General features: G+C 39.2%; 1 protein-coding gene across 1 annotated transcript in view; it reads right to left on the bottom strand.

Annotated features, from left to right (window-relative positions):
- Nucleotides 1-4,075: 4,075 nt before the first annotated feature.
- LOC149141510 (NADH-ubiquinone oxidoreductase 20 kDa subunit) overlaps nucleotides 4,076-23,672 on the bottom strand; it is a 35,938-nt gene continuing 16,341 nt past the window's right edge. The window contains exon 3 of the mRNA XM_089446528.1: nucleotides 4,076-4,547. Within this exon, the coding sequence (XP_089302654.1) occupies nucleotides 4,313-4,547 (235 nt within the window). The 3' untranslated portion in view covers nucleotides 4,076-4,312. The remainder of the gene's footprint in view (nucleotides 4,548-23,672) is intronic.

Here is a 23,672-nt window from a genome sequence, read left to right as displayed (position 1 = left end):
TTTTCTTGAGTTATGAGAGGATACTCCACCTTGTGATAATCCTACGTACAGCGAGCCTTCACTGTGAGTGTAGGTGAGAGCAGTCATCTCCTATCAAGGAGCTCAAGGGACTTGCAACTATTGTAAGTGTCTTCTTTAATATAACAGAAATGTTTTCCGACATTTTGTTTATGTCATTTACATGTAGATGATAGCATTTGTGTTTCTTGTAGATTTAGATGACTAATATGACTAACATTTGCATTGCAAGGTAGAATTTAGTGTATTATGATCTTTCTTTTACAATATGGGTATTGGAGGTCAAGACAGATTCTTAGAGATGGCATCTTCCAAACCAAGGTAGGATCAACTTTCAAATAAAAGGTATGCAACTTTACATATTCTTTCATTTTTTGAAAATGCAAATGTGTCTAGATTGTGAAGGCAAGATTGGGTGATAGCTATTGTTTGTCATAGATCAATGGGCCAATCTATGGGAAGAACTTTTTGGTAACAAAGGGGAATTCCAAGATAACACCTTCCCATTATTTTGAGTGGTTACAAAAAGGTCAAATTCATTGAATGTTTAGACTATAACTACTCTACCTAAAAATGGATTTATAATGGTTTAGAGCTTTGCATAGAGATCATTGTTGATTGAGTGATAAGTAAGCATATCTAAACAAGAAATAAAGTATATTCCCCACTACCATAGTTCTTAACCAATTGATGAGCCCCCACTACTATTGTAATTGACCAATTGATGGGTTGTATTTGGCATAGCGATGCTTTTTTTATTAGCATATTACATGGTAGAGAATGACAATGATTTAGCATTAACATTGTGCAATTGTTTTTCCACTATTGGCATGGACCTTGGCATTACAAAGCCATTAAACCAAACCTTAAAGCCAACAAACAAAACCATGTAGTCTATAAGTCCCTCATTTATTGATCAGACTATTATTAAATCCCCTTGAGGAGGATCATGTGAGTTGATACGTTGACCCATTTTTTCCTTTTTTCTGAAATTTCAGCAAATTGATTATCATTATATTTTATAAAAACAGTAAGTGTAATGCATTTAGTGGCTCGATGAAAGGATATGTACTCTTAATCTGAGTTCTCTAACTCATACCTCCACTACACCCTTCCAATGGAATAATGGACTGGGGGCATAGCAAGCCTTCCTCTATCGAATTGTCTAGATAATAGAGACATGCTATCCATCGACTAAAAAAAAGTATTGAGAAAACCATTCTATTAACCTCTACACACACTCTTTGTTGATCCACTCTAGGTAAAATAACGCACTAAGGAGGTGCAAGTTGAAGATTTATTTAAGCCAATAATAATGGAACAAGATAAACAATTAATAATAATGCATGCCATCTAAATCATTCTCATTACTAAAACATGTATTTGTACATGGGTGTGAATTATCCCATGAAATGACCAACCACTATAATCACTCAATGAACACTCTTCAAGTATTATTTCAATCTCAAATTGTCTCTATGAGATATGATGACAACAGCAACTTCAACAATTATTGCTAATTAGATTAAGGATATCACACATTACTCATTAACACAACATTCCTCCATAATAATCATTTGGAAATTTTCCAGAGTCAGATTCCCTAAATTTGTGGAACTTATCCTTTGGTAGTGCCTTCGTGAAAATCTCCACAACTTGTTTTTCTATATTACAATATAGAACCACAAGCACACCTTCCTAAACCAAATGTCAAAAAAAATGCATATCAATGTGTTTAGTCTCATCATGAAAAATTGCACTGTTATTCAATTATCATCAATTAAACTAAGTATAGCACAAAGATATGAAAAATGATATTAAAGCCGCCTTTTTGGACCTTTTGTTCCATATAAAAGGTCAGATTGGGAAGCAGGTTCAACATAAACCGCTTACTTTAATGCATATTCCTCGTGAAACTTGTCACTTGAGTGTCGTCTCTCTGAACTAAACTTCATCATAACGTTCAAGGAGTGGCAAGAGACTGTGTTACCTATCGGTAATGAAACATCATAATTTCCAAATCTGGTGTGTCCATGAATAGGGTAAATGTAAGGAAAGAACTGCCTCATTGACTCTATAGAGAAGGGTAAGGAAATTTGGTTAAAAAACCTTAAAAGGAGATACTCAATGTGCTTAGTCTCATCATGAAAAATTGGATTCTTATTCAATTATTATCAATTAAATTAAGGATAGCATCTGGCATGAATAGGGTAAATGTAAGGGAAGAACTGCCTCATTGACTCTATAGAGAAGGGTAAGGAAATTTGGTTAAAAAACCTTAAAAGGAGACACTCAATGTGCTTAATCTCATCATGAAAAATTGGATTCTTATTCAATTATTATCAATTAAATTAAGGATAGCACAAAGATATGATAACTTGATATTAAAGCCACCTTTTTGGACCGTTTGTTCCATATAAAACATCAGATTGGGAAGCAGGTTCAACATAAACCGCCTACTTTAATGCATATTCCTCATGAAACTTGTCACTTGAGTGTCCTCTCTCTGAACTAAACTTCATTATAACATTCAAGGAGTCGCAGGAGACTGTGTTACCTATCGGTAATGAAACGTCATAATTTCCAAATCTGGTGTGTCCATGAATAGGGTAAATGTAAGGGGAGAACTGCCTCATTGACTCCATAGATAAGGTTAAGGAAATATGGTTAAAAAACCTTAAAAGGAGATACTCTAGAAACTATCACAGCATTTGTACTGTGGGGACTATACTCACATCTGTAAGGTACAATGCACCTCAAACTCTGGAAAGAAAACAGACCAATTTGAAATGAATGAAAGCACCAAAATTATCAGATATTGAAATGTCCTGTATGCACAAAATGGTCAGGCTAAAATGGCCTATTCAGATATAGCCCACGAATAGTTGGTTTGGGTAAAGATACTCGACCTAGAGACCAAATTAAGGCTTTAACCTATCTTTAACACAACGTCATCGACGACCCATTTTCCACCTAAAGCAAGTAAACATAGCGCACACAAGAATATCTGCATAAAACCATCATGACTTTAAGGCCCAAAAATGATTGTCCAAGTACCAATTCCAAGTTTGCAACCTTCTAACCATATAGCCTAATCTCTATGTGGAACACTTTGTTAGAAAGCAAATCTTGTAAAGTATTCAGACATAGAACAATGATTCACTTATTCTTCACAATGATTCTCGTTAATTGCTAATTTGCTACATGATGAGTCCGACCAATTTTACTCACTCTTTCTAGCATGGAAGTACATTGTATCGTACTTGAAAAACAAGATTACAAAAGCACATTACAGATCCTCTAAATTTTGTTATGTCATCAACTGCTGCATGATGACTCCAAGTGATTTTACTAACTCTTTTTAGTATGGCAGTAATTTATCGTACTTGGAAGAAACAAGATTATACGAGCACATTACAAATCTTCCTAATATTATTGTGTATAAATTACGAGGGAATTAAACTATTGTTTAAGGTGTAAAAATTCAATCTCGTAAGAAAATCAAGATCATTATTCTTGATTCGTTGATATGGGTGTAATACTCTAATTTCAATTACACAACATAATACAAGAATTGTCTTGACTCACGAGACTAATGAATCAAGTACAAACAGTTTGTGGGTAGATCAAGATCAATTTTTTCCTGAACCATTCCTCATGAAGAGTACACTAAGTCATTTTCAAAGAGCAAGACTTTGAAATCTTAAAGAAAGAAAGAGCAGCTTGGCCTCCACCTCAGAAATGTTAATTTCCATGTTATCCAGTGGCTACAATCTTTTTGGAATATTTTTTATTACCCTGTAATTTGACAGCTCTTCTTGAGCTCTCAGTTGTTGGAAACCGTATTTTGGCCAATAGGTAATAGAAGGAACATATCTTACATGTTGCAATGCCATTTATTTCTGCAGTTAATAATGACCTCACCCTATAGATGACAGACACCAGTAACCAATGGTCCTACATAAAAATGTGGGAATTTCACTATAAGCCTTTACGGTCATGCAACTCCTTACATAAAGAAGTAATTCAAACCATGCAGACAAAATTGTCCAACAAATACAATGCAAGAATGTAGCATTTATTTACTGCTCCATGAACAAGAACACCATTATTCACTCCCACTACCAAATTAGCATATAAAATGGAAAACCAAGTTCCCCAATCAAAGATCAATAAGTCACTAGAAAATAGAAATGCCAATATGTCTTATGCTGAGCACAGCATATGAAAATGAAAATTGCAGTGTGAATATCTTTTATGCATAAGTACCACCATTTACTCTACAACAGGCATTTTACTTTGTCCACCACAGAAGTAAATCCTTGCGTCGATGGATTTTCTTCTGTAATTGAAGCAGTCCATAAAGCAAAGCCTCTGCAGTAGGTGGGCAGCCTGGCACATAGATGTCAACTGGAACAATTCGATCACAACCACGCACAACAGAATATGAGTAGTGATAATAACCTCCGCCATTTGCACAGCTACCCATGGAAATAACCCAGCGTGGCTCTGGCATTTGATCATAAACCCTGCAACAGAAATAAATTACTTCAATTCAAATAGCTGCTAGAACTCCACAGATAAAGATGTCTCAAAATGTTCACACAATTAACAGCACTGATGACAAAATGCCAGTCATATTTAAAAAAAAATAGGATTAAAAGAATCCAATATAATCCAAAATGCATCAGAATTATGCTTTTATCAATAAAAGAATCCAAACCGTATAAAGACAAAACAATCTGCCTTCCCTGAACAACAAAGCAATTCAAACATTTCCTTGTTTAGTGTTATAGGCCCCAGCAACAGTCCCATGACAAATTTGTTTAGAGTCTAGACACTGGAATTTCCCCCAATCCAACCACCTCTTGTTCTACACCTAACTTTCTTGATAGAAATACTGAAAAGCATCTCTCCTGATAGATTCAGTTCTTAATCCAGTTTTGAAAATGCAAAAATTGGCTACATATTATTTCCTATCACTCTGAAACCATAGCTCTATGGGCATTAGAAACATATATATCATCCAACTGAATCTGTAATATACCAGTTAATTCTTCTACAATAAGTTATAGCAGCTATGGTATGAAGTAACTGATTCAGAAAATAATATTTCTTTGGCATCAAAGTTTCTTAGAATTGAAAATTAGTAGTGAAATAGAACAAAAGAAACATGCCTGATGTAAAAAAGGTCACTTCTATCTTCAGGGACAAGGAAAATGTTATCAAAAGATGAGAATTTTCTAAAGCTTAATCCGAGTTAGAAGAGAGTATACTGGTCTTTCGTTAAAAAGGTCACTTCTATCTCCAAGGAAAAGGAAAATATTATCAAAAGATGAGAAGTTTCTAAAACTTAATCCGAGTTGGGAGAGAATATACATGATTGAGGTAGAAAAGGTCACTCCTATCTTCACGGACAAGGAAAATGTTATCAAAAATGAGAATTTTCTAAAACTTAATCCGAGTTAGGAGAGAGTATCTCCAAAACAGAGCTTACGACATGAGTCAAAATGAATCAAGGTAGACAGTAATCTGCATGATTAACAGAAGTTGGATTCCTCAGCAGTAAAACTGAGAATGCTTGTGCAAATTTGGCTACTCAACAACCCCAAACATTGAAAAGCAGAACTCAAGTCCATCTTATATTGTGTAAAACATCGACACTCATGGCTCAAACCAGAAAAGATGCCAAAATTGATACAAAAAGATGGCAAATAAAGAACATATAAATACAGGAACATTGAAAAGCAGATCTCAAGTCCATCTTATATTGTGTGAAACTAAGCCTCAAACAAGAAAAGATGCCAAAGTCTATACCAAAAGATTAAAAATAAAGAATATATAAATACAGGAACCAATGCTTAAGAAGGATTCAAATATAGTTGAGCAGTATCATTCTGATCCCTGACAAGGAAAACTGATAAAAAACATTAAAAAGACTTTATATCTTTACTTGTTCAAGTCCAGTATTAGGCTTGCTACAAATGAGGTATGAATGCACAAACAGACAATCTAAGTGAAATACTGTTGTGAACTTGATCAACATAGGCCTAAATGTAGTGGGGAATTTCACATTGGCAGCATCCCACATACAAATTCTCTGCCTTTTCAACTATTTGATTTCATATAATCACACTTACTCAAATGTCACAGAGTGGGCAGCGTTATGATAAAATTTAGCTTCTTACAGCAAAGCCTTTCACAAGGGCCAAGACAAATGTAACATCGAAGTGTTACCAATGTCACCTTGGTAATCACTTCCCTTGCTTTAGTGAAAGGATGAGATCAACGCAAGGCTAAGTTGCACGAAACAGGGAAACGCGGAAGCGAAACGAAACGGGGAAGCGAAACGAAACGCGACCTCCCCAAATTTTGGAAACGGGGAAACGCGAATATATATAATAATATATATATATATATTAAAAATATTTAAAAATTATTATTATATATATGTGCAATCATAAAGCATGAATGATACATTTACTTACATAAACATTTAAACATTAAGATTAAATTTACATCACATTTACTAATTGGAAACCCTAAAAAAAATTAAAAAAAAAAATAAATAAATAAATAAATATATATATATATATATATATATTAAAAAACAAGTGTTTTTTTTGGGGAAACGTGGCACGTACGGCCTAGAAACGCGTTTCCGGCCGTACGGCCAAGTTTCCGTTTCGGGAAACGTGGCCGTACGGCCGGAAACGCGTTTCCACCGTACGGTACGCGGAAACGCGTTTCCGTTTCGTTTCCGTACGGAAACGGACCCTGTACCTGCGTTTCCTGCAACTTAGACGCAAGGGAATGGATAAAGGGATAAGTGAAAAAGTAGTATGCAAGGATTTGGACATGCTATCTCTATCTAGGCCTCCTATTTGTGCCCCTCCTGACAAGGAAAGAAATACCCCTACTTGAGTAGATGGAATTGATGACCACTAAGGTGAAATAAGTAACGAGCATAACTTCCAAGCATCATGATTCATTCTCTAACTTCAACCCATGATCCTTGCTCAAATGCCTAATACATTAAATACAAACACTTGTATGAAACAATGGCTAATATACCCCATGCGCATTGAAAGATATTGCAGGAAACAGCTCCCAACTCGGCATACACTTACTGAAAACACCTAGAAATGCTGAAATGCAGCCAAAACATTGTTGAAACACTTGTACAACATTTCCTGATTTGGAAATGTTGTACAGTACAGTCAGTAGCATTTTGGCAACATTTCCACTGAAGTTTACTTCATTTCCGTGACTATTTTTGCCCGTGCAAGCTCACTCAAGCACCCAAGAAGGGCGTAGGGCCCTTCTATAGCCAAAAAAAAGTCTACCACTAGAACTTATTTCTAATCGCTCCACAAACTAATTTATCTCTAATCAACCCACACTCTAGTTTTACTGAACAAACACCTTGTTATTTTTTTGTTGGTGAGGATGAGAATGAGGATAACTAGGATATGATTGTACTTGTCATTAGCTCATGTTTTATTTCATTTTCAACACATAAAGCCATGTACAAAGGCTGATTTTGGATGTATAGCCTCCTGTATAAAGGTTGATTTTGGAATCTCTGATGTATAGTCTCATCTATAAAGGCTAACTTTGGATGGTGCATCATGTAATCATCCATGGGAGTTAATATAGACATGGTTTTTCTTCTAAAATGTCATTTATATGTATCATTCTTTTTGTAGAGGTGATTGTACTGTGTAGGGCCAGTCCAACTCATGTCTTGAGAGCACCCATGTCTTTCCCATATGGTCATGTTCGATTGAGTCGATATGTGTTTCCTTGTCTTTGGTAGAGCATTATCCAAATCTTCCACATGGCATTACCACAGTTCACAACGTTCCATACTTTATCCTAATGCATAAGGAACCCAGGACCAAAGTTTAACACTGACTTAAAATGATCATCATGATACCCGCTGGACATGCCATGTCAAAATTTTGGCAAAAAGAGGTTATTTAAAGTAAAATTCAGCTCTAAAGGGAGTTGTTGCCTTAAATTAAGTAAGTAGGTAAAGTATGGTTAAAATGGTCTTTCCTTACATAAAATAGTTAAAAAGGTTAAAGTATGGTTAAATTGGCTCTCTTAATAAATTTGATGCATCCTTTTTAAAGCAAAACAACCCCACACCAATGCCAAAATGTGGGGTCAAAAGGGCATGAAGGGTCAAATAATGACTTGTGAGCTTGAGAAGGTAGACGCGAGGTTTCCATATGGGCCATCTAAGTAAACCAAGCCACCAGCTCAGAAAAGGTTATTTGAGCATTCGTTCATGGACCAAAAACTTCCAAAGGAGTAGTTGTGCATGTTCAATCAAACCGTGAACTCATTTAAGGGTCAACCAAGCCACACATCAACAAATCTAGTCGTGGGGTCCTCAAGAATAATTGTGAGGCTCTGTGGGGGCCAAATAAAAATTATAAAGTAAATAGGGACATGTTAAAGACAATCATAACTCACCCAGGCCACACGTGGGGGTTGTTCACCGTCATCTCCAAATATCGTCAACTTTTAAACAATTGCAGTACATCCCAGCTAGACGTAGAGCACCCACATGAGTCAAAGTTATATCAAAGGTGGGTCGTACAAGTTACGAGGTGGTTCGGGTTTTTCCAAAATAGCTATGGAAGCTCCTAAAGTAGATCATTTGGACATATTTTCATCACTATGCATGAGAGCAAGAAAATGCACAATCAAAGCAATCCATTTGTTCCATCCTCAAAGTCAATTCAGTGGTAAAGTTGTGTAAATTGAATCCCTTGGGGGTATTTTTACTCAAAATATTATTTTCATGTTGTGACCGACTTAGTATCCAGAGATTATGGACGAAGTCAAAATAGTTGTTATCTTTGGGACTGAAGTGTAACTAGTCGTTATGACAAAATTTAGCTTCTAAGTGCAAAGCCTTTCACAAGGGCTAAGACAAATGTAACATAGAAGTGTTACCAATGTCACCTTGGTAATCACTTCCCTTGTTTTAGTGAAAGGATGAGATCAACACAAGGGAATGGAGAGAGGGATAAGTGGAAAAGCGGTATGCAAGGATATGGACATGCTATCTCTATCTAGGCCTCCTATTTGTGCCCCTCCTAGACAAGGAAAGAAAGGCCCCTACTTGACTAGATGGAATTGATGACCACCAAGGTGAAGTAAGGTAACGAGCATAACTTCTAAGCATCATGATTCATTCTCTAACTTCAACCCATGATCCTCACTCAAATGCCTAATACATTAAATACAAACACTTGTAAGAAACAATGGCTAATGTATCTCATGCGCATTGAAGTATATAGCAGGAAACAACTCCCAACTCGGCGTACCGTTACAGAAAACACCTAGAAATGTCGAAACGCAGCCAAAACGTTGTTGAAACACCTGTACAACATTTCCTGATTTGGAAACGTTGTACAGTACAATCGGTGGTATTTTGATAGCATTTCTACTAAAGTTTACTTCATTTCTGTGACTATTTTTACTTGTGCAAGCTCACTCAAGCACCCAAGAAGTGCGTAGGGCCCTTCTATAGCCAAAAAAGACTCTACCATTAGAACTTATTTCTAATCACTCCACAAACTAATTTATTTCTAATCAACCCACACTCTAGTTTTACTAAACAAACACCTTGTTTTTTTTTGTTGATGAGGATGAGAATGAAGATTACTAGGATATGATTGTACTTGTCTTTAGCTCATGTTTTATTTCATTTTCAACACATAAAGCCATGTACAAAGGCTGATTTTGGATGTATAGCCTCAGGTATAAAGGTTAATTTTGGAATCTTTGATGTATAGTTGTTAAGTTTAGGTATGTTCTATGCTAGAGCAATTTATTTAAATTTTCCCAGTTAGTTCAATATCTTTAGCAATCAAATCAGCATTAAAGTAAATTGCAGTTAGAACATAACTATAAATCGCAGAAGACAAGCCAAGACAAGAGGACACAAGATGTGGCGCCAGCCAGGGACAAACCCCAATGTGGGGAAACCCTTGATCAATTCTTCTTTTATTTTCTTCAAAGTTCAGCAGAGAGAGAGATAGTACATTTACAACAAAAGTCAACACTTTGACTTATCTAGATCTGAGCATAGATCATCTCCTATAACAATGAGATCAGTTGAAGACATTCTGCTTCAACTGATTCTCCAAGGTGATGGCTTCACCTATCATAGTGTTGCCTTTTGTCCATTTGCTGCACATAACTGTGTGACACCATCCTGTACTGTCACATGTGTTGAACCTTGATGACTGAGCTGCTCCTGCTCTCATCATCATGCTGCTCATTATTTATCATGCCCACTGTTTCATTCATCATCATGTTGCCTTTGTTAATGTGCATCATTCATGCATCATCATGTTGCCCTTGCTAATGTGCATCATCATGCTACCCTTGCTAATGTGCATCATTCATCATCATGCCTTCCGCTGAGAACATCATGATGCACATTCACATTAGTGCCATCGAGATCAAGCTTGTGAAATCATCTTTAATACCACTATTCACTAAGATATGAGAGTTATATCGAGATCAAGTAAAGATCTTATAACTGTCACAAGACTACAACGAGATATATTATGAAATCATAGTGATCCGTCCTTTTGTTTCAAACCCTAACCACTGTTGGCCATTATGCTGAGACAAATACATATACATATGTGAGACTGAGATGACACCCAACGTAATTTTCATTGTGCAATCTGAGTTATTGTTGTTTATTACATCTAAACTGCCACAGAGATACCACCAAGATATATATGCATAGATTGTGGCTACAGCAGTTCCTTCCTGCAGCCTAATTACCCTTATCACTGCAGCTACCCTCTCCTTGACAGCGGCTTCCTATGTCTTGATTGCGGCTTCTTCAGTCACTGTGGCTTCTGTGGCTACTTCGGTTATAAGTGAGTTTTGTCATACCTGTATAGCGTATACTTAAACCTGTATAGCATATACTCAAAATTCACATGGAGGCAGAGAGAAATGTGGGATTCAGATGCATGAACAGGTCTTGTTGACTTGACCCATTGACTGCGTTTAGATGTTCATAAGCCTGTGGCTCCTCTTCCATACTGGACTGCGGTTATGACTGCAGCTTCTTCATTGACTGCGTAGGATTTTGACAGTGGTTTCATCGCTACCCTTACTGCGGCTTCATTACTATGACGATCATTATAGTGGACAGAGTTCTGACATTCATCCTATAGCTGCTCTTTATTTCAGAGGCATCCGAGATCCTCATCACTGCAAAGATGTCTGAATTGTATACGTATGAATGTCTCCATGACTGTGCATAGGGTGTCCATGAACAGCGTATAAGGTCCAGCGTATAATGTCTTTGTTTGCATCCTCATAAGCCTGCGGATAGATCTTCATGACCTGCGTTGGATTAGGGCATCACATCACTATAATTTAGGGTTGCGTTTAATACCTTTTCCTCCACTGCATTTAATACCTTCTCCTCGAAGACTTGTAGGCCAGGCCAGCGTATTACTCTTGGTGTCTCTCTCCTACTCCAAAAACCCAAGACGTGGAGAGGAGGAGATCAACTCAACAATGTGTCCCTCAAATGACTTCAAGTCCTCACCAATTTATACTAAAAACGTAGATGATGAATAGACACGTCTATTGGGCTTCTGAGCCTACTCAAGTCGTTGGCCGACTTGACAATAATTCCATAATCAAAATAAATTCATATCTCCATAAATACTTATCGGAATCGGATGATCTTTAGATCAATCCTACACCTCTCGATGAGAGGGATCCAATAAAAATATCAGCTGCCATAAATAAGATGACCCACATGGAGTTTGGCCCTAGTTGCCAATTTTAACACTCCCTCTCAACTAGGGAGAACTCCATCCGCTGATCCAAATTCCATATGTCCAACTGTACTGTCTCTGCCATCAGTGCCCTGCAATGCTTTGCCCAGCTCTGCTGGCTCTGCTTTCTGCTCAGCTCTGCTGGCTCTGCTCTCTGCTGGCTTGCTCTGCTCTGCTGAATCGTGAAGAAGAAGAATTGATCGAGAATGTCTCATACCATTCTCCACTGACTTGAAGTCAGTCTCAGAGTGCGTACCACTGGTCCCAGACCAGTCTCAACCGACCCAAAGTCAATGTCATAGTGGGTACCACTCCTACCACTGGTCCCAGACCAGTATCATCAGTCTCAGAGTGTGTACCACTGGTCCCAGACCAGTATCATCAGTCTCAGAGTGTGTACCACTGGTCCCAGACCAGTGTCAACCGACCCGAAGTCAGCGTCATAGTATGTACCACTCTCACTAGTCCCAGACCAGTCCTCCACTGACCCGGAGTCCGTCTCAAAGTATGTACCACTAGTCCCAGACCAGTCTCAACCAACCCGAAGTTAGCATCATAGCAGGTACAACTCCTACCATTGGTCCCAGACTAGTATCATTGATCCCAGATCAATGAAGGTCATCCTAGCATAGGGAGTATAGTAGATACAGCGATGCGTCCATCGGTACTACTATGGTCCCTATCCTCATTTCCCTGCTCATTGATCAGATGAGAGGTACTTCCCATGAGTCCTAGACTGCATGGGTAGGATGCCTCGACAGGAGAACTAATCAATCTTGTCCTCACAGGAGAACTTATCATCCTGCTACTCAACCGCCATGGAGAACACATCATCCAGGCCTCACAGGAGAACTAATATTCCTGCTACATTATCATCATGGAAAACACATCATCCAGACCTCCCAAGAGAACTAACCATCTTGCTACACAAGAGAGCGAATCATCCTATCCCACAAGAGAGCGAATCATCTTGTCCCACAAGAGAGCGAATCATCTTGTTCACAGGAGAGTGAATCATCCTGTCCACAGGAGAGCAAATCATCCTGTCCCACAAGAGAGCGAATCATCTTGTCCCAGTGCGCACCACCAAGGGAGGGTGAGTCACCCTATAGTCGTATGTTGCTCCAATAAGAACCGCAAGCCCCCAGAGCTCAATGTATGCAACATGCAGGACCCTTTTACAAGGGTCTCTTGACGACTCCAAGTCGTTCGGGAAAATCACAAATTTGATCTTTCCCCAGGGCTCTGACAAAGTGTAGCAACCTGTACATCATCTCAGTGCGATGGAGCCTCCTTGCTCATCGACTTACCATATCTCGGATAAGGCAATATCTGATGTCTATCTGCTCGAGCAATCATTGAATACGGGATTCCTCAATAATCGAATCCCACCTCTGGTTGTCACAGAGAATCACAGTGGTATTCATCATGTGTACTCACTGAAGAGTTTCCACAACCAGGCAACTTCATACGAGGTCATACTCGTAGTTATGTATCCAGTCTCGACGGTACTTATAACAACCGACTTCTGCTTCCTGCTCATCCATGATATCGAAGCAGAATCCAAAGAGAACCAGCACTGAAAAGTGCTCTAGTGATCCTCCACACTGCCTGCCCAGTCAGCATTCGAATAATCATGCAGTTTTCATATTTCCAGCAGTGTATCTCAATCCATGAGAGATTGTGCCCCAAAGATATCTCAGAGGATTCTATGCACCAATCCAGTGAGGCTCAACCAAATATGAGCTCACCATGCTAACTTCAAAACATATGTTCGGAATCCAACTCCCTCTTACTTCTGCACATGAGAGGGTCTGCACCTGTCAGAAATAGTTCGTCCGCATAAGGTGCCAGTATGAGAGATCTATCATTCACAACCTTCCGGTAATGGTTTGGATTGGTTTCACTCCTAGTGAATCTCAACCTCATCAAACAGCTATCAACCCTTTCATACTTCGCCCGGGGTGTTTTGCTTCAAGCCATAGAGGGCTTTCTTTCACCTGTATACATGAGATTCCTGATTATCAATCTCAGACCCCTCGGGTTGTTCCAAACCTGTGGACCTGCTACATGAGGGGAATGGTCCCTTGTAAGATTTTCCTTCGGTATATCTCAAACATGTACTTTCATGCTCCTTTTGAATTCAGGCATCCCTGTCACCATCTAACTCACAGACCTTCGGTGCTACGTGACAATGGACATGGTCCCCAGTGGACTTCCTGTAATTTGATACAACCTTGAACTCAAAAACATCTTTGAAAATTCTATTTCCAAACACGTACCTTCCCATCGATGAGTGCCACCCTGAAACCTTTGACTTCCATTTCCGAGATGGACACCAGGTTCTTCTTACGATCAGGTACATAATAGTGATTCTGGGGTTCCTTGCTTTCTTTGAAGAGTCTACCATTTCCTTGATGACCTGCATTACCAATGATTCCTTTGATCATTGAAGATGTCCCTGGAATGATTGTTATCTTCATCAAGAGATGTGTCTCTACCATTCGGACACTCCTTCGCATAATGGCCTGAACTTATTGCAACCAAGGCATCCGCCTTTCCTTCCACCCTTAGATCCGAACTTCCCAATGAAGTGATCTTTAGATGGGCCATCAGAAACTTCAGCTACGCCATTCTGATAATATGCTCTGCTTTGACTTCACCCTTTGTGAACTTAAAAGAGAGATGTGGAACCCATTGACCCTTGTCCCTATTGTCTTTGGTGATTACTCTTTCACTCTTGCTTGGGCATTGTCTTCACCTCACCTCTGATACCATGTTAAGTTTAGGTATGTTCTATGCTAGAGCAATTTATTTAAATTTTCCCAGTTAGTTCAATATCTTTAGCAATCACATTAGCATTAAAGTAAACTGCAGTTAGAACATGAATATAAATCGCAAAAGAAAAGCCAAGACAAGAGGACACAAGATGTGGCGCCAGCAAGGAACAAACCCTAATGTGGGGAAACCCTTGATCAATTCTTCTTTTATGTTCTTCAAAGTTCAGCAGAGAGAGAGATAGTACATTTACAACAGAAGTCAACACTTTGACTTATCTAGATCTGAGCATAAATCATCTCCTATAACGATGAGATCAGTTGAAGACATTCTGCTTCAACTGATTCTCCAAGGTGACGGCTTCACCTATCATAGTGCTGCCTTTCGTCTATTTGTTGCACATAACTGTGTGACACTATCTTATATTGTCACATGTGTTGAACCTTGATGACTGAGTTGCTCCTGCTCTCATCATCATGTTGCTCATTATTTATCATGCCCACTGTTTCATTCATCATCATGTTGTCTTTGCTAATGTGCAGCATTCATGCATCATCATGTTGCCCTTGCTAATGTGCATCATTCATGCATCATCATGCTGCCCTTGCTAATGTGCATCATTCATCATCATGCCTTCCGCTGAGAACATCATGATGCACATTCACATTAGTGCCATCGAGATCAAGCTTGTGAGATCATCTTTAATACCACCATTCACTGAGATATGAGAGTTATATCGAGATCAAGTAAAGATCTTATAACTGTCATAAGACTGCAACGAGATATATTATGAAATCATAGTGATCTGTCCTTTTGTTTCAAACCCTAACCACTGTTGGCCATTATGTTGAGACAACTACATATACATATGTGAGACTGAGATGACACCCAACGTAATTTTCATTGTGCAATCTGAGTTACTGTTGTTTATTACATCTAAACTGCCACAGGGATACCACCGAGATCTATATGCATAGATTGCGGCTACAGCAGTTCCTTCCTGTGGCCTAATTACCCTTATCACTGCGGCTACCCTCTCCTTGACCGCGGCTTCCTATGTCTTGACTGCGGCTTGACTGCGGCTTCTTCATTCATTGTGGCTTCTGCGGCTACTTCGGTTATAAGTGAGTTTTGTCATACCTGTATAGCATATACTTAAACCTGTATAGCGTATACTCAAACTTCACGTGGAATGGCAGAGAGGAATGCGGGATTCAGATGCGTGAACAGGTCTTGTTGACTTGACCCATTCACTGCGTTTAGATCTTCATAAGCCTGCGGCTCCTCTTCCATACTGGACTGCGGTTATGACTATAGCTTCTTCATTGACTGCGTGGGATTTTGACGGTGGTTTCATCGTTACCCTTACTGCGGCTTCATTACTATGACGATCATTATAGTGGACAGTGTTCTGACATTCACCCTGTAGCTGCTCTTTATTTCAGAGGCATCCGAGATCCTCATCACTGCAAAGATGTCTGAATTGTATACGTATGAATGTCTCCATGACTGCGCATAGGGTGTCCATGAACAGCATATAAGGTCCAGCGTATAATGTCTCTATTTGCATCCTCATAAGCCTGCGGATAGATCTTCATGACCTGCGTTGGATTAGGGCATCACATGACTGTAATTTAGGGCTGCGTTTAATACCTTTTCCTCCACTGCGTTTAATACCTTCTCCTCCAAGACTTGTAGGCCAGCGTATTACTCTTGGTGTCTCTCTCCTACTCCAAAAACCCAAGACGTGGAGAGGAGGAGATCACCTCAAGAATGTGTCCCTCAAATGACTTCAAGTCCTCACCAATTTATACTAAAAACGTAGATGATGAATAGACATGTCTATTGGGCTTCTGAGCCTACTCAAGTTGCTGGCCGACTTGACAATAATTCCATAATCAAAATAAATTCATATCTCCATAAATACTTATCGGAATCGGATGATCTTTAGATCAATCCTACACCTATCGATGAGAGGGATCTAATAAAAATATCAGCTGCCATAAATACCTGACCGACATGGAGTTTGGCCCTAGTTGCCAATTTTAACAATAGTCTCATCTATAAAGGCTAACTTTGGATTGTGCATCATGTAATCATCCATGGGAGTTAATATACACATGATTTTTCTTCTAAAATGTCATTTATATGTATCATTCTTTTTGTAGAGGTGATTGCACTGTGTAGGCCCAGTCCAACCCATGTCTTGAGAGCACCCATGTCTTTCCCACATGGTCATGTTTGATTGAGTCGATATGTGTTTCCTTGTCTTTGGTAGAGCATTATCCAAATCTTCCACATGGCATTACCACGGTTCACAACATTCCACACTTTATGGGGCATTGCACGTATCCTAATGCATAAGGCTCCCAGGACCAAAGTTTAACACTGATTCAAAATGATATACCCATTGGACATGCCATGTCCGAATTTTGGCAAAAGGAGGTTATTAAAGGTTAAATTCAGCTCTAAAGGGAGTTGCCTTAAATTAAGTAAGTAGCTAAAGTGTGGCAAAATGGTCTTTCCTTCCATAAAATTGTTAAAGAGGTTAAAGTATGGTTAGATTGGCTCTCTTAGTAAATTTGATGCATCATTTTTAAAGCAAAACACCCCACACAAATGCCAAAATGTGGGGTCAAAAGGGCACAAAGGGATAATGACTTGTGAGCTTGAGAAGGTAGACGCAAGGTTTCCATGTCGGCCGTCTAAGTAAACCAGGCCACCAACTCAGAAAAGGTAATTTGAGCATTCATTCATGGACCAAAAACTTCCAAAGGAGCAGTTGTGCATGTTCAGTCAAACCGCGAACTCATTTAAGGGTCAACCAAGCCATACATCGACAAATCTAGTCGTGGAGTCCTCAAGAATAATCGTGAGGGTCTGTGGGGCCCAAATAAAAATTATAAAGTCAATAGGTACATGTTAAAGACAATCGTAACTCACCCAGGCCACACGTGGGGTTGTTCAGCGTCATCTCCACATGCTGTCAGCTTTTATACAATTGCCGTACATCCCAGCTAGATGTAGAGCACCCACATGAGTCAAAGTTATATCAAAGATGGGTCGTACAAGTTACAAGGTGGTTCGGGTTTTTCCAAAATAGCTATGAAAGCTCCTAAAGTAGATCATTTGGACATATTTTGTCATTATGCATGAGAGCAAGCAAATGCACAATCAAAGCAATTCATTTGTTGCATCCTCAAAGTCAACTCAGTGGTTAAATTGTGTAAATTGTGTAAATTGTGTAAATTGAATCCCTTGGGGGTATTTTTACTTAAAATATTATTTTCATGTTGTAACCAACTTAGTATCCAGAGATTATGGACAACAAGTGAAAATAGCTGTTATCTTTGCAACTGAAGTGTCAAGTGTTCCATTTAGTAGTTGAATTGTGGAATATAATTCCAAAGTTTTTTTGAAACTGTTTTCACTGTGCAAACAAATATTGTGGATCGATTTTTCTATGCATTCTCTTTTCGGTTAATTGCTATATATTCTGTGCTTATAAACTAGTTGCAGGTTAAAGGATTCTTGTAGGATTACTGGGTTGACCCATTGAGGGGTAATGAGCTACTTGGAAAAAGGAGTTAAGGCTAACCCTCATTTACTGGGTTGACCCATTGAGGGGCAACAAGCCACTTGGAAAAAGCAGTCAAGGCTAGCCCTCATTTCTATTTTGCTCACGAAGGAGTTTGCTCACCTATTCTCTGGACAAATTCTCATAGCGAATTTCTTCAACTGCAGAAGGGCATTTTATTTTGTCACTGTTGTCTCAGTAATTGGAGACATCTTTGGGATTGGATCTTTCTAAGCAAAATCCAGAGATTTGTTAATTGTCTTACACTAGAAAGGGGTGAGATAGTTTCAAGACTCCAATCACCCTTGCTGGTCCAAATCACAAGACCAACTTAAAGGGTGTTTTGATGCGATCCAGCACTCTTAAATAAGGAACAACAAAAATAAAGTTTGTTTTGAATGAAACAGCCGTTTAATTATTTCAAGAATCACTCTTTAGTTCTCTTTTTTTTGTTTGCATAAAAATAAAAACACAAAAACATTTAGATAGTTTAGGTGCATTTTTGCCTTCTAGACTTTTAGTTAGTTTGATTACTTGGGTATGCTTGAATCTCAGAAATTTGACCCAAGGAAGGTATAGCCCTGTTTTTGTTGTTCAGGTTTCAAGTCACTTCAGGGGCTGTCTAAAGGGTTTTGCAGATCTGTAATTATTTACAGTGAATTTTATACCAGAGCCGGGAAATTCCTATACACAGCGAACATTTTCAGTTAAGTATTACTCACGTATACCCTTGTTCAATTTCCAGAATTGTTTATAAGTAAATAATTACTGTTCTGATGTTAACTGTAACATATTCCGTCAACCACAAGTCCAAAAAACTTGCTAGAATAAATCTCTGAGTTTTAACCCTGCAGGGATATGGCCTGAAATCTTTGCAACTAGTTTCCAGCTTGCTGAAAACTGAAAATTGAATGCAGATATGAAACTGTGGATAATTAATATTGTCAAATCCTTGCTGCCCTAGATTCCCCCACCCCTAGATCTTCAATCTAGAGTGGCTACACACTTTTGGGTGACCCCCAATAGGACATTTCCTCACTGTTTTCTGCATTTTTTCTGCGTTTTCATATCTGTAGTAACAAGACAGCAAGCAAATTTACAAAGTACAGCCTCTTATCAAAGATACAGCTTAAAGAAACACTTCTTGTTTGGTAAGAGTATTGTTTTGTCATTCATTTGAGCTATTAAGAGTTGTTATTTCCTAGTTTTGAATGACATTTAGTTGATGGTCTGAATTATTTCCTGCACATTTCCATTTCAAATTGGTAATTAAACAAAAATTAACTCTTATCTTTAACCTAGGTTCATTTTATTAGGCACTGGTCCTGTAATTTCTATGGTGAGGTATCTTGTCCAGGTAATCCTCCCATAGCCATTCAATAGGAGTTGGACATAAAGAGTAGGGACTAATGTTGAGGTGACACACTTGTCCTGCATGGTGCCACCGTATCATCTCAAAGGAACCTTGTCGAGACTGCCAGCCGAGCCAGTAATAATTCCCATAGTTTAAATATTACTGTACAAGCGGCCTTTTACAATATAAATGGTCTTATGTGCCACTCCAATGATCTTTGGCATCGTTTAGTTGATATGCACAAAAGGATTTCAGACACTTGGAAACCTGATAAAAGAGGAGGCTTCTATTTACCCGTGTGAAGGGGTTTTTCATTGTTGAGTTTGATCTTGCAGAAGACAAGGATTTGATTTTCAACTCATGACCCTAGTTCTAATAGGGCATTTAGCAATACGTTGCTCAAAAGGGCCAAGGCAAGTTAAGAAGCACCAGCATAAATTAGCGTGGTGGGTTGGAGCCATGGAAGAACATCAATTGATTAATAAGGAAGACCCACCTAAGTTGGACCCACCCATGGAAAAACCAAAAGTGGATTCTCGGAAAATTAGGGACACACCATCAAAGAATACCTTCAACTACACCATGATTCAGCACCACAAGGTATGGTAGAAGAGGAATCTGATTTTCCTCCTCCTTTTGATTGGAAAACAAAGCTCACTCTTTGGCCTAGAACTAAGGGATGTTGAAAAGGATCAGACTAAGGAAGATGAGATTCTAGAACATCTAGAACCTCCAGAGTCTCCAGATCAAGACAAATCAGGATAGAAAGGAAAAGTAAGGACTTCATCAAATGTGAAAGAAGCTTGGACAACAGTAGCAAAGAAAAAAATCTATTTTAGTAGCACAGCCAATTGTGACAAGAGGTAGGGCACATAATCCTGTTTAGCCATGTTGTGTTTTTGTATTTTGTTATGTAAGCAATTTGTCAGAGTTTACTCATGTAAGAAATACCAGGATGCAGTTTTTTGAACATATGTGTTTTCTGTAAAGAAAAAATCTATTTCATAGCACAGCTAATTGTGACAAGTAGGGCACATAATCCTGTTCAGTGTTTAGCCATGTTCTGTTTTTGTCTTTTGTTAAGTAGGCAATTTGTCAAAATTTACTCATGTAAGAAATATCAGGATGTAGTTTTAGTGAACATAAGTATTTTTTGTATTTGAAAAATAAGGAACTGAAAATTTTGCTCAAAATCTAAGGCTAGCAGAAATAGAGAGTATGATTTTTTCTTGGAAAAAAGAAAGCGCTGAAAATTTTGCTCAAAACCTAAGGCTAGCAATTTCTGTACTCTAGCTGTCAGCCTAAGCCACTGCCCCTTTATAATATAAATTCTCCCAGGACCTACAGGTCAAAAGCTTACGAGTCCAAAGTTCAACTATGTTTTGGAACTGTAGCAAATGTGCCCAGTGAGAATCAACCTTCAAAGGGATACTCAACCTCACAGGACAAAAACTCATGAGTCTAAAATTCAGCTAAGAGCTGGGACTGTGTGCTAAATAGCATGCAAGAAATCAGCTTTCAAAGGCATACTCAAAATCCCACACAGACCAAAACCCGCGATTATGAAATTTGAATACATAGGGCGACGGCAGCAAAAATGCCTTGTGGGAAATCAATCTGCAAAGGGATTCTCAAAATCCCTTAAGCCAAAAACCCACAAAGCCAGAAAATTGATTAAGTACAGACGTTAATGTATTAAAAAATTCAAACTTTTCAACATATCTCTTGCATACAAAATGCAACGGACCTGAAACTTCAGGGGTAAAGCTGTGCCTACATTATGAATTGATGTCCCGCCATATGACATCTTGCAACACCATTTGACATCGCCTACACCTAATTTTTACCTTTTGTGCACTTGGACAGAAATTTGAAGACTAGCAGGCAGAATCAAGTTCAGTATATTGGGATACTAATAAAAATCCACAAACATACTATTATTCCAGTGGAATTCTTTGCTTTCTGTAAAGTTTAGGTATGTTCTATGCTTAGAGCAATTTATTTCAATTTTCACAGTTAGCTCAATATCTTTAGCAATCACATCAGCATCAAAGTAAACTGCAGATAGAACATAAACATAAATCACAGAAGACAAGCCAAGACAAGAGGACACAAGATGCGGCACTAGCCAGGGACAAACCCCAATGTGGGGAAACCCTTGATCAATTCTTCTTATATGTTCTTCAATAGTTCAGTAGAGAGAGAGGGAGATAGTACATTTACAACAGAAGTCAATACTTCGACTAATATATTATCTCTACATGAGATCAGTTGAAGACATGCTGCTTCAACTGATTCTCCAAGGTGACTCATTCACCTATCATGTGCTGCATCTCGTCCATATGCTGCACCTCACCGTGCTGCACCCATCATCACAATACTGGACCTCATGCTGCTGCTGTCCCAGTGTTTACCTAGTGCCACGGCTGCACCATGCTATGCCCATGTGCTTGCTGCACCATTGCTGCTTTGTGTCCTAGCTGCATCAAGTACTATACTGCTGTCCCATACAGCACTCTACTTGCAGCTGTCCATGCTTTACCATGCTGCTGCTGTCCATGATTCTTCATGCTTGCAGCTGTCCCATGTTGCATCATGTTTTACCATGCATGCTATAATACCTCATCATTGCCATGCTGTCCCATTGCAGCACCTATGTCTAGCAATACTGATCATATGTATTGCTGCCCATTGCTGTTATGACTGTGTTCAGGTTAGGGCTACCACACAGTCAGGAGATAAGTCCTTTTAGGACTGCAGTTTATCTTGAAGAGCTTTCCCTCATGCCACGCTGCCCTTTGAAGGTGCTGTCCACCCTTGACAGTCCTTGACACAACCTCAGCTGTGTGCTCTGGCTTGCAGCCTAGCACAATAGCTAGCTGTAGCACTCTGCCTTCCCAAATGATACCCAAACAGCAGCGATTCTTAAATTCTTTCCTTGTGAACTCAGGCAAGCTGACAACACTTACCTGCACTCAAACGCATACATATACAACCCTGAGTCTCTCCTCCTTGTGTCTGTGGCTTCCCTGTCTTGCTGCTGTCCATGCCCACATTGCTTCATGCTATGATAAGGTCACTTCTGTTGCGGATGAAGTCCTTCTTATGCTGCAGCTAAGGCCTTGACTCAGGGCTCCTCTTGACAGCAGTTTAGGGCTTCCTCTTGACAGTGGTTTAGGGCTCCCATTAGCTACGGATAAGGGCCTTCCCTTTGCTGCGGTTAGAGCTCCCTTTGCTACAGATTAGAGCCCTCCCTTTGCTGCGGATTAGGGCTCCTTTGCCGTGGATTAGAGCCTTCCCTTTGCTGCGGATTAGGGCTCCCTTTGCTGTGCATTAGAACTCCTATTGACTGCAGCTAGGGCTTCTTAGATCTGAGGCCAGATCTCCTCCAAGACTGCGGCTAGGGCTCTCCTAGATGACTGCATCTAGGGCTCTTTTAGATGACCCTCTCCACTGCGTCTTCCTTGAGAGAAGACAAACCCAAAACAAGTGGAGAGAGGGAGATCATGAGAGTTGTGTTCTCAAATTAGTCAAGGCACCTTTATTTATACAAAAATGTGGAGCACATGAGGGGTTTATTTGGTTGCTGGCCGACCTTGACGAATTGTCCCATAACACAAATAAATTCATATCTCCATGAATACTTATTGGAATCGGATGATCTTTAGATCAATCCTACACCTCTCAATGAGAGGGATCCAAGAAAGATATCATCTGCCATTAATAAGATGACCCACATGCAGTTTGGCCCTAGTTACCAATTTTAACACTCCCTCTCAACTAGGGAGGACTCCATCCGCTAATCTATATGTCTAACTGTACTATCTTTGCCATCAGTGCCCTGCACTGTTCTTCTCAGTTCTGCTCTGTTGACCTCTGCTCTGTTCTGCTCTGCTGAAACATGAAGAAGAAGAATTGATCGAGAATGTCTCATACTATTCTCTACTGACCCGATGTCAGTTTCATCTGAAGAGAGTGTGTCATATCAATCTTACTGACCCGAAGTCAGTTTTATTGATCCCAGAACAATATCACAAGAGAGTGTCTCAAACCACTCATACCGATCCTAGATCAGTTTCATTGATCCCAGATCAATGGAGGTCATCCC

This window comes from Pinus tabuliformis, chromosome X (assembly GCF_031772625.1).
Source record: "Pinus tabuliformis cultivar Carrire ecotype Pingquan chromosome X, CPIR1, whole genome shotgun sequence".
Taxonomy (NCBI): domain Eukaryota; kingdom Viridiplantae; phylum Streptophyta; class Pinopsida; order Pinales; family Pinaceae; genus Pinus; species Pinus tabuliformis.
This window is presented reverse-complemented; position numbering and strand designations above follow the sequence as displayed.